The sequence below is a fragment of the Cetorhinus maximus genome, chromosome 14 (assembly GCF_964194155.1).
Source record: "Cetorhinus maximus chromosome 14, sCetMax3.hap1.1, whole genome shotgun sequence".
In the NCBI taxonomy this organism is placed as follows: Eukaryota; Metazoa; Chordata; class Chondrichthyes; order Lamniformes; family Cetorhinidae; genus Cetorhinus; species Cetorhinus maximus.
Window position 1 is genome coordinate 50,521,976 of NC_135892.1, and position 13,064 is coordinate 50,535,039.

Here is a 13,064-nt window from a genome sequence, read left to right on the forward strand (position 1 = left end):
CAGTTCCATTCCCCCGCTCCAGACCCGTAGGCCTGTAATTTTATTTCACTCGTGCCCACCCAATTTCCTTTTGAAATCATTCATCGTCTCCGCTTCCACCACATTCGTAGGCAACAAGTTCCAGATCATTATCACTTGCTGTGTAACAACATTCTTCCTCACATTCCCCCCTGCATCTGTTTCTCAACACCTTAAATCTGTGTCCTCTGGTCCTTGTGCTGTCAGCTAATGGGAACAGTTTTTCCTTTTCTGCCTTATCTCAATCGGAGATTATAACATTTTACCCCATGTATGATCAATTTGGGGGACAGATTTCAGTTGCTGTTTTATTCGCTAGGTTGAGACAAAGTTGATTTCATGGAAAAATATTGATTTACCCATTAGTTAGATTCAAAATTCCAAGTGCCAAAGGTGAAGAGTGTCTTCTAACAAGTTGCATCATCTAAACTCTTCCTCTAGTTTCTCAGATTATGCTCAAGTCTTCTGCTATCCAGTGCCTACAGTACCAAATTGACTAAAGCAGAAGCTTTCTGTGGTGACCCCATCGGCCTCTCAGTCTACTACCTCAACAACAGTGAAGCAGCAAATACCTGTAAAAAGGCCCAGCTATTCATTACGTCATTATTGTTGAGACTGTAAAGTAAGATTTAATGTTCTGCATTAAAAAGTATCGAAGGATATATTAGGATAAAGCAAATTAAATTGTACATTTGCATTAATTTCTAGTCCATTCCATATCCTGTTCATTTAATATACTTCTACATACAATAAATTAAAACAGTAATCTCTGTTACTACCAGCATGAAGTTAGTTAACAGTGAATACTGTAAAAATGACCTCCTATTTATTTGCTAAGTAATGTGTCTACATTGCAATTGATGCTGCTTGTGACAGGCTGAGACTGGCACAATTTCTGTATACTATGGCACTGTACACGTTGGAAGGTATGCGTCGTAGGTTTACCAGAATGAAACCTGGATCTCAAGGGTTAATTATAAGGATGGATTACACAAACTGGAGTTGTATTCCCTGGAATTTAGATGATTGGGGGTGATTTGATTGAAGTTTTCAGCTATTAAGGGAAGCAGATAGGGTTATTAGAGAGAAACTATTTCCAGTGGTTGGGAAAACTAGGACTAGGGCACGTGATCTAAAAATTAGAGCCAGACCTTTCAGGAGTGAAATTAAGGAAACATTTTTACACACAAAGGGTGGTAGAACTAAGTTTGGAACTCTCTTCCACAAATGACAATTCATGCTAGATCAATTGTTATTTTCAAATTCGAGATGGATAGATTTTTGTTAACTAAAGATATTGGAGTGAAGGCAGGTGTATGGAATTAGGGCACAGATCAACCATGCTCTGATTGAATGATAGAACAGACTTAAGGGGCTAAATGACCATTCCGGTTCCTCGTACTGTAGAAGAAAGCTAAACAAAAGCATGTTCATTATACAGTCAATGCACAGGGCAAGGTGATTAGATAATAGTTTTTGAAACTCACTGTTATCATATATAGGGTTTGAGACAACTGGTGGAAGAGCTCTTGAGAAGCTGCCATGTTCATCAGGAAGAAACACCTGGAAACACAACCTCACCACATTCAGGTCATAATCTTCAACCTGAAGCAGCTGTTCCTGTGGAACTGAAATAAAAAAAAATGGCACTAAGATACGTCAGAATTTGAAATTGTAGAATTAAGGAGTGTAATGTTGGTATGTTGATATTCTAATACACTGTGCCATAGAGTAATATGTCAAGGCTTTGCATCTTTGGGTGTTGTAATACATGACATGGCTTTCCATCTGTTGATGTTCTAATACACTGTACTACAGCATAATATGACACGTTTTTACAGTTACAATTTCTTATATGGTAGAATATCAACTGCACTTCTGTGGTTCTTTTGACCACATAAAAATAACACAGTTTAATTTTACCTTGTGAAACAAGAGAGATCAATCTGTTCAAATAGCAGGCTATTTGGATGACCAGCAACCCATTTCCAAAATGTCAAGCATTTGCAAGACACCAAGAACAAAAGCAATACAAGCTCGCTTTGTAACTTTAAACTGGAAAATTCCATGAATGAATACATATAATATAACTAAATATCTTAAGTTTGTTTTTGCTTTTAAAACGTCAAAATGCAATCTTAAAAAAGGAGATAATCACAAAGTGGTGAAATAGTAGCCAACAACACTAACCTACACAACTTAATAATGATCACCACCTCCTCAAGGCTCACTGACGTACTAGCGCACAAAGCCATCCAACTTTTAACTATGCCTCACAACAAAGTCGCAAAGCCTGATAAGGTCAAACCATAAATGAGGTTACACTTCCTTTTGAATAAAGTGGCAGCTAAATGTACAACTTTTTGTCACAGCCGAGTCATTCCACCCCCAGTTGATACGCACTTAATGTATTTTTTGGTGGTTTATTTCAAACCAATCTACGCAACAAGAGGAACACCTTCTGCTAATGTCAACAGTTTTTTTTTAAATCCAAAAAAGGTCAGCTGCAGAAAATTTCACATTCAGGTTCGAAAATAAAATTTTCATAACCTCTCACATCGTGTTACCAGGGCTCCTCATGCAATGTAGTAAACCCTGTTGACATTTACAGCTTTTATTATTTGCATCACCAATGATAGAACACAAATTAATGCTATACTAGTGTGATATTAATACTAATAAAAAGGACCAGTACAATCTTTTATGTTACAAAGCTCAGTCTTTGAATTTCATGTATTTTTCATGTCAAGCCTACTAAACAAACTGGTAGAACTACAAATGGTAGATTGTATTCTTGCAATTTTGCACTGTGGCTAAAATGACAAAATTATTTAACCACATCACAGTGGTATAGTACTTTTTACAACACTGGCAGGAAAGTAAGCCATAGGATTTAACATTTTACCTTATTAAAATCTCAGCTAAGGCAATGCAGCAATTTAGGAATTTAAATGCAAGAATATATTTAATACATTTAATGTATTACATTTTCTGAACAATTGTATATCTGAATACAGAATTTTCTTTGGAAGTTCAAATTGCTTTAAGATGCAAGAATACAGACTTAATGTCCTTATAATAAAAAAAATTGATCCCTTTGTATATTAATCAAGCATTGCTTAAAGATAGGGCAAGATTTATTATCACTTAAATCTGGTCAGAAACCGGTATGTCACCATCTATGGGGATTTTTTCTCAATGCTTGGGCAGCAAGTCATACTGTAGGCAAAATTGCAGAATTCACAGGATTTAGTGGAACAAATCATCTGTCTTACTTATTTCCAGTGGAGTACATTTTCCTGAAGGAAAGACCAATTTTAAGAACTAATCATATCAGAAAGTGAATGATGGAAATGCTTAAAAATAGCTTTATGTGGTATCTAATGGTAAATGAATAACCTTAACAAAGTTCAGTTATGTAATTGTGAATGCACAAAAATTGCTAAAGAGTTACTGGTCTTAAAACAGGCTTTCAGCACTTTCTCATCTTAGCCCTACCCGTTTTGTTTCCTAGTCACTCACTGATTTGTAGGCAAGTAACTGGTCACACAAATGGTGGATGAGCCATGGTTACATTTTGATTGGTGTATTTCTTAAGTCAGAGAACTTTGCCACAAGCTGGAAGCTCATCTTGTCCAAGATCCCTCCCATAATGATTGCTTCCAAGTCAAACTTCTGTCACCAGGTTGCTTGGAAGTGAAAGAAAGCAGCCAAAGTTAATCATCTTCTGACTTCCTTGAACTTGCTATGGGGGAAGCACCTACCCCCCATTCAGCATCATCCCTAATGACAATAGCTGAAATCTGAAAAGCTGCATGGGAAACAGTGGGGACAAACCCATGTCCCACTGCGGTGGAACAGAGCTTTATTCTGCTACTGAATAAGGTGTTCAATGATGTACTGATGGAATTATGTCAGACAGCCTGATGAAACTGATTTTTAAAATTAAAATCAGAAAAAAATTCTGCACAGATGATATTATTAATTGTTTTGTCCAAAATTGTAGCACAGGAACCAACAGTGGGCTGTGTCTGGAAGTGAGCCAATTCAGAACTTCCTAATTTCATCAACATCACTCCCTTTTCAAAGTGAAATGTGGACAATGCTTCCTTACTTCAACTGCCATTAGGTTTGCTGAAGTTTAACTGATGCTATTTGGGAATTTTAAACATTAATTAGCATGTAACATCCTAATTGGTCAGTATCACAACCTCAATATTGACAAGAGTTGTTCTCTCTAATGCCAGTACTGAATACATCAGTAATTAAAACTTTAGATTTGAAATCTGCGTGTTACTGATTGGAACATTTAACCATTGGAGTTCACACAAATTGGACTACACATATAAATTAACCTCCTGCCTGAAATAGGTGGGAGCTTCATTTGAATGCAATTTTCCAGTCTTTCTACCCACATATTAGAATTCACATTCCCACTCATTGAAAGTGGGTCTCAAAGGTCACTGGGTTCCAACATATGCAAATGTGTTTCAGGAGCTGGGCGTGAAGATGGTTAGGAGCATTTTCAGGTTATTTATCGAATAGTTTCCTGCTTTCTCATTTTCTCTGATGTTCTGTGCATCACAAGGGGAACATTGTTGCTTTTTCTGTACTTTTGTGTACACCCACAAACATGATGGGCTGGATTTTTACAAAAGGTCAAGGTCCTGATCGGAGGTGGGCAGAGAGGCAATGTGGCACTGCCAGCCCCCGTGCCAGTTCATTCCACAATCCTGACCCTGGGCTATTTTGAGGGAAGCCAGTTTAGGGGTCAGATTGGCTTCTCGCCAGAAAACAGCAGGTAGCCAATTTAGATTTAATTAAGTGGCCTGTTTCCGTGCTGACTGGCATTTTCAGTTGGCAATGTGGGCCAGCCCATGTTTGTCCAGGCCAACATGGTGGGCTCAGGATGGGTGGGGGTGACACAATGGATCAAGCGGGGGATCCCTTCCCCCACAAAACCCCCAATGGCTGCCAGGCCACAGCTGTGGCCACTGGTCATCTCCTGGAGGGGTTGCCCCCCCACCCTCCAGGACCATAGCTAGGCAGTTTTGGCATTTTTAAAAATAAAATTAACTTACCTGCCTTTCTCCCTTGCTGTCTGCATCCTTACATCAGCAGCTCCCACCCCGACTGGTGAGGCCAATGACCTGAGTGCTGGATAGCTTCCCATTGGTCCTCCAGTGTCAAGAGTCCGCCCTCCATCTCTGATTTCATTGCAAGCCCACTCCCTGACCTTTGATTTGGATGAAGCTTTGAAAAACGCAATGCGCATGTCTAAAGCGTATCCTGTGGGATCTGGACCTGGATCTAGCCCAAGTGTCTAGTTCCTGACCCTTAATTAAAAATTCAGCTCTATGTGCTCAAGGTATTCAAAAAGACTTAGTATGAGATTTTAAACAGGCCGATAGGTCAGTAGAGTAAATGCAATGGATTTATCCCAAGGTAAGTCAAATCTGCAGGGTGGAATAAGGGCAAAAAAGCTCTCAAAGTCAGCAGCTGGGATCCAAAAATATCCTCATTTTGGGAATCTGAGATTCAGGGATTCAATTAAGTCTGGGCTATGTTTTTAAGCCTAGGGATTCCAAATGAGGGAGACGTAGACTTTGTATAGTGAGCAGTGGTTAGAGTATCTATCTTCAGCTGTAGGATAATACTAATCTTCAAGTGGAATGTATTGAGTTTACTGCCACGATGTACAACAAAAGAGCCAGGAAAAGGTATGCAAAACATTTGCCAAGTATCAAGATTCTGGATTCCATTTTCAGGCATTTACCTCAAGTAGAAAGAAGAGATGAAAGAAAGAAGTGTCACCTAGAATCAACGTGACATGAAATGAGACATGGCTATTTATTTTCTATGATTGCCCTTGTATTGTTTTCTGGGAATATGTATTATTATAGTTAATTCTTTTATTTGCATTTTACCTTACCAGTATAAGAATGCAAAGTTATGATAAGTGTAAATTAAAATAGCATTAATGACAGCCTTCTTGCAAAGTTATAAATCCAAGGGGCTTCTGGGACCTACTGGACTGGGAAATGTTGGTCATCAACTTTTCTGCAAAGCTATATGCCAAATGGAAAATATTTATACCTTTTCGTACATCAATTTTTAAAACTTTGTAAACTCTAAAATTTGCACTAAAGTGGTTTTTATTTACAATCTGTGCCATTTGAAAAGGAAACCAGATAGAAACTACATTTCCTCTTGTATTATTTTTAAGTAATATATTCTTTAAGCCTTTTCAAATTGTCTGCAATCTACATTTTAATTAAATAAATATATGACACAGAATTACACAGTTTAACCATCATAACTAATATTAAAATGAAACAGATTCCCTTTAGGCCATAGTGGTGCAGTTCACATTTAATTTTACTGTACTCAGTAAAGCATGTCTCAGACCTGGGGCCCATTTCCTGTATTCAGTTCCCTTTTAGACACCACAGTTTCACAGACACCAGCTTCCTGATATATGCTTACTGCACATTACTACCAAAAAGTTCATGCAGCAACAACTTAATGCAGATACACACTTGACAGTTCATGTGCTTCAAATTTAGGAACTGTTGCTCTACACTGTCTTTGCTACTCTGTTTATTGTGCTCCTCTAATGACTGCATCTTGTTTTCAATATGCAGTTTAGAGTAAAGCAGATTCCTCTAATTAACATTGTGCTTTGCAATAAATGACAGCGACATTTACATGTGGTTTGGTAAGGAAACAGATTTGTCATCACAACACTCACACTAGATGACTTAAAATAATCATATGAAGAGATATGTTCTTTAGTTATACTGCTGAAGGAACAAATGACCAATCCACACACATGCACTGGTTGACCTCCTGTGGCAGTGCACAGGTGGGGGAAGGAATGTAAATTTCATCCTTACTGAATGGATTACCTGCTCATTAAAGAACATTATATATTGACATCAATGGAATGGAAACGAGGTGGGCGATTCACTCCATCAGATCACTGCCTACACAATAAAGATGAAAATTTAACTCCAGAGTAAAAACCGAGTGTAGTTTCAGGGTAAAGTATGGTTATCAGGTGGGCCATTGTCCTTACTACCCTGCTGTATAGGTGCCACACCAAAGCGAAAGACAATCAAGGTCCACCGTGATGACAGAACAAAATCACAAAAAACGAGGTTTATCATCATGCTGGGCCCAACAGAGTGGAGATCACCCTCAGAAAATTCAAATATCATGGGCAGCCCATGTCCCCTACATGGATAACTACAGGATTCTCAAGCAGACCTTCTACATGGAACCGTCTCAGGGCAAACAATGTCAAGGTGGTCAGTACAAAAGGTGCAAGGACACCCTAAAAAAAAGAGCTTTACAAACTTCTGCGTTGCAGACCATGTCTCTTGGGAAAACATTAGAGCTGACCGGCCCATGAGATGCCCTTAAGGTTGGACGGGCAGGCCCTTTAATTAGCTTAATTACTTTTTTAAAGGCCTTTAAGTGGCCGTTGACAGTTCGGCGGGCGCGCAGCCAAGTTGGCTGCGCACCCGCCAAACTGAAAATCTAAATGACACGGGGTGGCATCGGGACACACGCCTGACATCACCCCCCATCATTTTACGTGTCGGAGAGCAGGCCCCGCCCCCCGCCTGGAAGATGCAGCCCACAGACATAATTCAGTCCCCATTTTAAAAGATCTACTCTCATTATAATATTTCCATTTTAAATTCCTGTATCCACATATAAAATAGAAACTGTCTAGGTAAATGTATCATGCTGTCATTACACTGAGCAGCTGCATGTCCACTGACAGGAATGTAATTACAGCAGTTTATATAGACCATTCCCATTATAAACATGAAGGTAGGAATTTCTAATAGAAAAAGTTGACAGGAAGTGCAGCAACTGTTATATTTTAATACAACATGTAAACACCTGAAACAGAGTATTTTAAAATTATTCCCTTTGTATGCATAGGTGGCTAAAACAAGCTGCTAAATTACAGACTAGCAAGAATTCTTATTTATATCTGCTTTGCATATAGAGATGGGCAAAAAATGGAGCAATTTATAAATTAGGTCACTGAGAAAATACTTTTCTATGTAAAAAATTGTAATACATTACCATTTCTTTACTGGTTTCGGAGTCCACCATTTCAGAAGCCTGAGGAGAAGGACTGACAAGGCTAAGGAATGCCTCTTGAGTACTCAACCACAACCCCTCAATTTAAAGTTGCTACTAATTTGATGTAGGGAGGTTAACTCAACCCAAGCTGTAGCGAACATCTTGACTTTCCAAACTTGTGCAAACTATATGTTCTTATTTCTTGAATAGTATTAAATTCCAATTTATAGGAAAGGTTAACTAAAACGTCCACAAAATGTATCCTTGTTTCACCTTTTAGTTCAGTTCAATGCTAATTAAAAAAGTAAGTAACTTAAAGCTGACCTAGCTGGAGTTGAGGATGCCACCATGTCTATGGGCCACAATTGATCAAATTAGCCAAGTTTAAACATGTGTCATATTTTGGGCAAGTATAAAGCACATTCTCACATTTCTGAGAGTTTATGAACTCAGCAGATTGCTGAAGGAAGCAAATGCAGCTGCAGGAGGAATGAAAAAAAAACACTAGCAAAAAGCCATCGCTAGGCTGAGTTTGCTCACTTGTTACTAGTAGAGTGATAGTGGCAGAATATTGGAATCACCTCAACCAGTTATCTGTAGAGGGTGCACAGCCTGAGGGAAAGGGGCAAAAGCAACCTGAGGGGGGAGGGTTGTACATTTATATTGGGGAAAAGTGATGAAAATGTTTTTAAGCTTTTGAAAAACAGTTTGATCATTTTGTCTTGGCTTCTTCACAAAAGAAAATGCAAATTTAATTCCTTCAAGTACAGCATCTTTAGCCGATTTTGTAAGAAACCATTCGAAAACCACAGCAAAGGTTACAATTATTCTATAGTCATACTTGGTTCCAAAGCAAGCAACTGAACCAAACATTTTCATGATGTTTAAAGTCAATCTTGGTTTGGGTTGCACAGATGCTTGCAAGTGATTTAAACCTGTGTTGCACATTGGTAGTCATTGTTAATTTGTAGCACAGTCATATTCACTTATGGAAAGAGTATGAATTTTCCTTTATTCTGGATATCAGATTTGAAAATCTCTCGCATTTCGTCTCCTCTTGATTCCGCCTAGGGTTAAGTTCACACCAAGCTGTCATAACGGCACATACATTCAGCAAGTTGTTTAGTGGGGCTGAACCCCCGGTAACTAGAGTAGATTCCTCAAACTGTGAAAATTCAAGAGTTTGCAAATACAAATGGAGTTTAGGACTGCAATCATAGGGCACTGAGCAACTTCAATTAGCTGTAAGCAGTCAATGTACATTTATGCTGGGAGATATCCTGAGCTGCAACGGATTGAAACTTTAGTAACAATTTGAAAGTAATGATCATACCAGTGTTTTTTTTCAATTATATGTAAAATGAAATGAAAAACTAAACATGATTACAGGGCGGGGGAGGAGAGAATTCCTTACCCGTAAAGCGGTTGAGGCGTCGCTGAATTGCCTCTTTTACTTCCTTCTTCTTTACGCACTGAATTCCCAAGTTCTGAAAACTAAAAGAATGTGGAGCAATTAACACACAGCACAACAATAAAAGGAAACCATACTTACTGTGTATATCTAGGAGATAAACTAAAAACAATGATGAAAGTTTCATCAACGTATTGTCTGAATGGGTAGCAACAACAGTAGGAAAGAATACTTTGTAGCAAACAAATAAGTTCTCAATGGAAAAAACTTAAGTTACTTTTTAAATAACAGCATCAGCTATGTACAGGCAAAACTCCCATTTCATATCTTTCACTTTTCTTGAAATAGAAATGCTACATATTTACTATATCAAGCAGAAGGTATGAGCTGTGGAAAATTGTGCAGGAGTCCATTTCTTGACTGATTTGCATAACACTGTACTTCAATGTTTGGGGCTTCCCCATTGCATTTCCCACATGGAAAAACCATGACATCATCACAGCATAATGGATGTGACAACTAGGAAGTACTTATTTCAAAGAGCTGGGTTGGAATAACTCAACTTGTGATTTAGGGAATTAATACTGTAGTGTCAATACTGCATTTGTCTACATTATGACCTGCTTTATGTTACTAAACCAACAAATAATTTATGAGCAAAAGTATAAACCCCTTAATGAACTGTCTCAAACCACAGACAGCAGGCAGGTAACATTTTACCTCATTATAAAATGATCTCTAAATACTTCTCAACTACGTTATTTGCCCTAAAAACATTACAAAGCACAATATTTGGAGATGGAATATTAGCATTATTCACATTAAAATAAACAGCATATTCTAGTTTTCAAATTGAGCTGTTTAGCTTTCACCATTACAGACTCCAGGAATTATAAGTGTATGTTTGATAATATAGGTTGCATTTGTATTGTTCATCATTATGCCTTATTCACCACACCACTAACATGCCCCTCCACCTTCAGAGATCTATGGACACACACACCAAGGTCCCTTTGTTCCTTGGAACTTCCTAGTGTCATGCCGTTCATTGAATACTTCCTTGTCAAGTTACTCCTTCCAAAGTGTATCACCTCACACTTTTCAGGATTAAATTCCATCTGCCACTTATCTGCCCATTTGACCATCCCGTCTATAACTTCCTGTAGCCCAAGACACGCAACCTCACTGTTAACCACCCGGCCAATCTTTGTGTCATGCGCAAACTAATCTACATGTCCCACATGGAAAAACCATGACATCATCACAGCATAATGGATGTGACAACTAGGAAGTACTTGTTCCTAATCCTACCCCCCACCATAGTCATCTATGTCGTTTATGAGTAAAAATGTAAAAGTAAAAACATGAGGAAAAACATTTTTTTCCCCACAGTGAGTGGTTTAGGACCTGAAAGGCACTACCTGAGAGAGTGTAGTGGAGGCAGATTCAGTAGGGGCTTTCAAATGGAAATTGGATAAGCACCTGGAGAGAAAAAATTTGCAGCACAATGAAAAGAGGGTTGGATAGTGGTACTAGCTAAACTGCTCTTGTGGAGAGCCAGCACAGATCCAACAGATTGAATGACCTCCTTCTGTACTGTAACCATCCTATGATTCCATGATTTGCATATATTTGAGTGTTTTTAATTCACTACCAGACCCTTAACATGGGAAAAGACTGCAGAAATATGCACAATGACAATTCCCAATTTGAATGGGTAAATACATGTATATTTACATATACACACCTTACACACACATATAGAGAAGGATGTGAACATTAAAAACATAAGAACATAAGAACTAGGAGGAGTAGGCAATTCAGCCCCTCCAACCTGCCCCGCCATTCAATACGATCATGGCTGATTTCATTTTGGCCTCAACTCCAATTTCCCACCCTCTCCCCATAACCTTTCAACCCGTTACTAATTAAAAATCTGTCTAATCTCCTCCTTAAATTTATTCAGCGTCCCGGCATCCACTGCACTCTGAGTTGGTGAATTCCACAGATTCACGACCCTTTGAGAAAAGTAATTCCTCCTCATCTCTGATTTAAATCTACCACCCCTTAGCCTAAAGCTATGGCTTCTCGATCTAGAATGCCCCACAAGGGGAAATATCCGTTCCACGTCTACTTTGTTTATCCCCTTTAGCATCTCATATACCTCAATTAGATCTCCTCTAATAGTGTTACTATTATATGACAGTGTGACTATCTTACTCATTAATGCTTAAAAACCAAAATAAAAAAATACACAAAATTAACCACAATTAACCATATTCTCTAAGGATCATAGAATAATACAGAAAAAGAGACCTTTTGGTCCATCATGTGCATGCTTGCTCTTTGGTAGAGCTACTGAATTAATCTCACTCCTCTGCTCTTTCCTCATGGTCCTGTGATTCCTTTCCCTTTAAGTGTTTATCCAATTCTCTTTGGAAAGCTACTGAATCTGCTACCACCACCCTTTTAGTCACTGCATTCCAGATGCAACACCTAGCTATGTAAAAAAAATGATTCCTTGCGTCTCTGGTTCTTTTCCCAATCAATCACCATAAGTCTATATGCTTTGGGTATTCCTGCCATAGGAAATACTTTATCCTTATTTACTCTAACAAAAATGTTCATGATTTTTAATACCTCTATCAAATCTCCAAACCTCCCTGTTGGAAGGAGAACAACCAGAGTTTCTTCAGTCTCTCCAGGTAACTGAAGTCCCACATCCCTAATGCCATTCAAGTAAATCTCCTCTGCAATCTCTCTAAAGCCTTGACATCTTTCCTATTGTTTGCTGCTCAAAATTGGACACGCTACTCTAGCTGGAGCACAGCCAGTGATTTATAAAGGTTTAGCATAACTTCCTTGCTTTTGTGTTCTATTCCTCTGTTTATAAAGCCAAGGATCCCATATGCCAGTTTAACTTCTCAACTTGTCCTGCCACCTTCAAGGGATTGTATATGTGAACTCCATGGCCTCTCTGTTCCTGTATCCCTTTAAAAATTATATTATTTAGTTTATATTGCTCTCCTTATCCTTCCTACCAAATGCATCACTTCACACTTCTCCACATAAAGTTCAATTTGCTATGAGTCTGCCCATTTTACAATTGTCTATGTCCTCCTGAAGTGTTACTATCTTACTCATTATTAACTACATTTCTGAGTTTCATATTATCTGTGAACTTTGAAATTATTCACTATACACCCGAGTCTAAATTATTAATATATATCAAAAAGAGCAGCGGTCCTGACACCACTCACTGGGGAACAGCACTGCATACTTACCCCTAGTCTGAAAAATAAATGTTCACCACTACTCTGCTTTCTGTCCCATAGTCAATTTTGTATCCACACTTTAACTGTTTCCTTAATTTCACGGGTTTTAAATTTTGCTGACAAGTCTAATATGTCATACTTTGTCAAATATCTTTTGAAAGTCCATACATGCATCAACCACATTATCCTCACTAAGCATCTCCATTACTTCAAAGAACTTGGTCAAATCAGTTAATACAATTTACCTTTAACAAACC

General features: G+C 38.3%; 1 protein-coding gene across 4 annotated transcripts in view; it reads right to left on the minus strand.

Moving 5' to 3' along the window:
- Positions 1-13,064, minus strand: part of rel (v-rel avian reticuloendotheliosis viral oncogene homolog) — a 60,978-nt gene that overhangs the window by 18,286 nt on the left and 29,628 nt on the right. For all 4 annotated transcript variants that reach the window (XM_078556914.1, XM_078556912.1, XM_078556913.1 and 1 more), the window contains exons 5-6: positions 9,536-9,615; positions 1,506-1,646 (exon numbers count right to left, since the gene is read on the minus strand). In XM_078556914.1, coding sequence (XP_078413040.1) covers positions 1,506-1,646; positions 9,536-9,615 — 221 coding nt within the window. The remainder of the gene's footprint in view (positions 1-1,505; positions 1,647-9,535; positions 9,616-13,064) is intronic.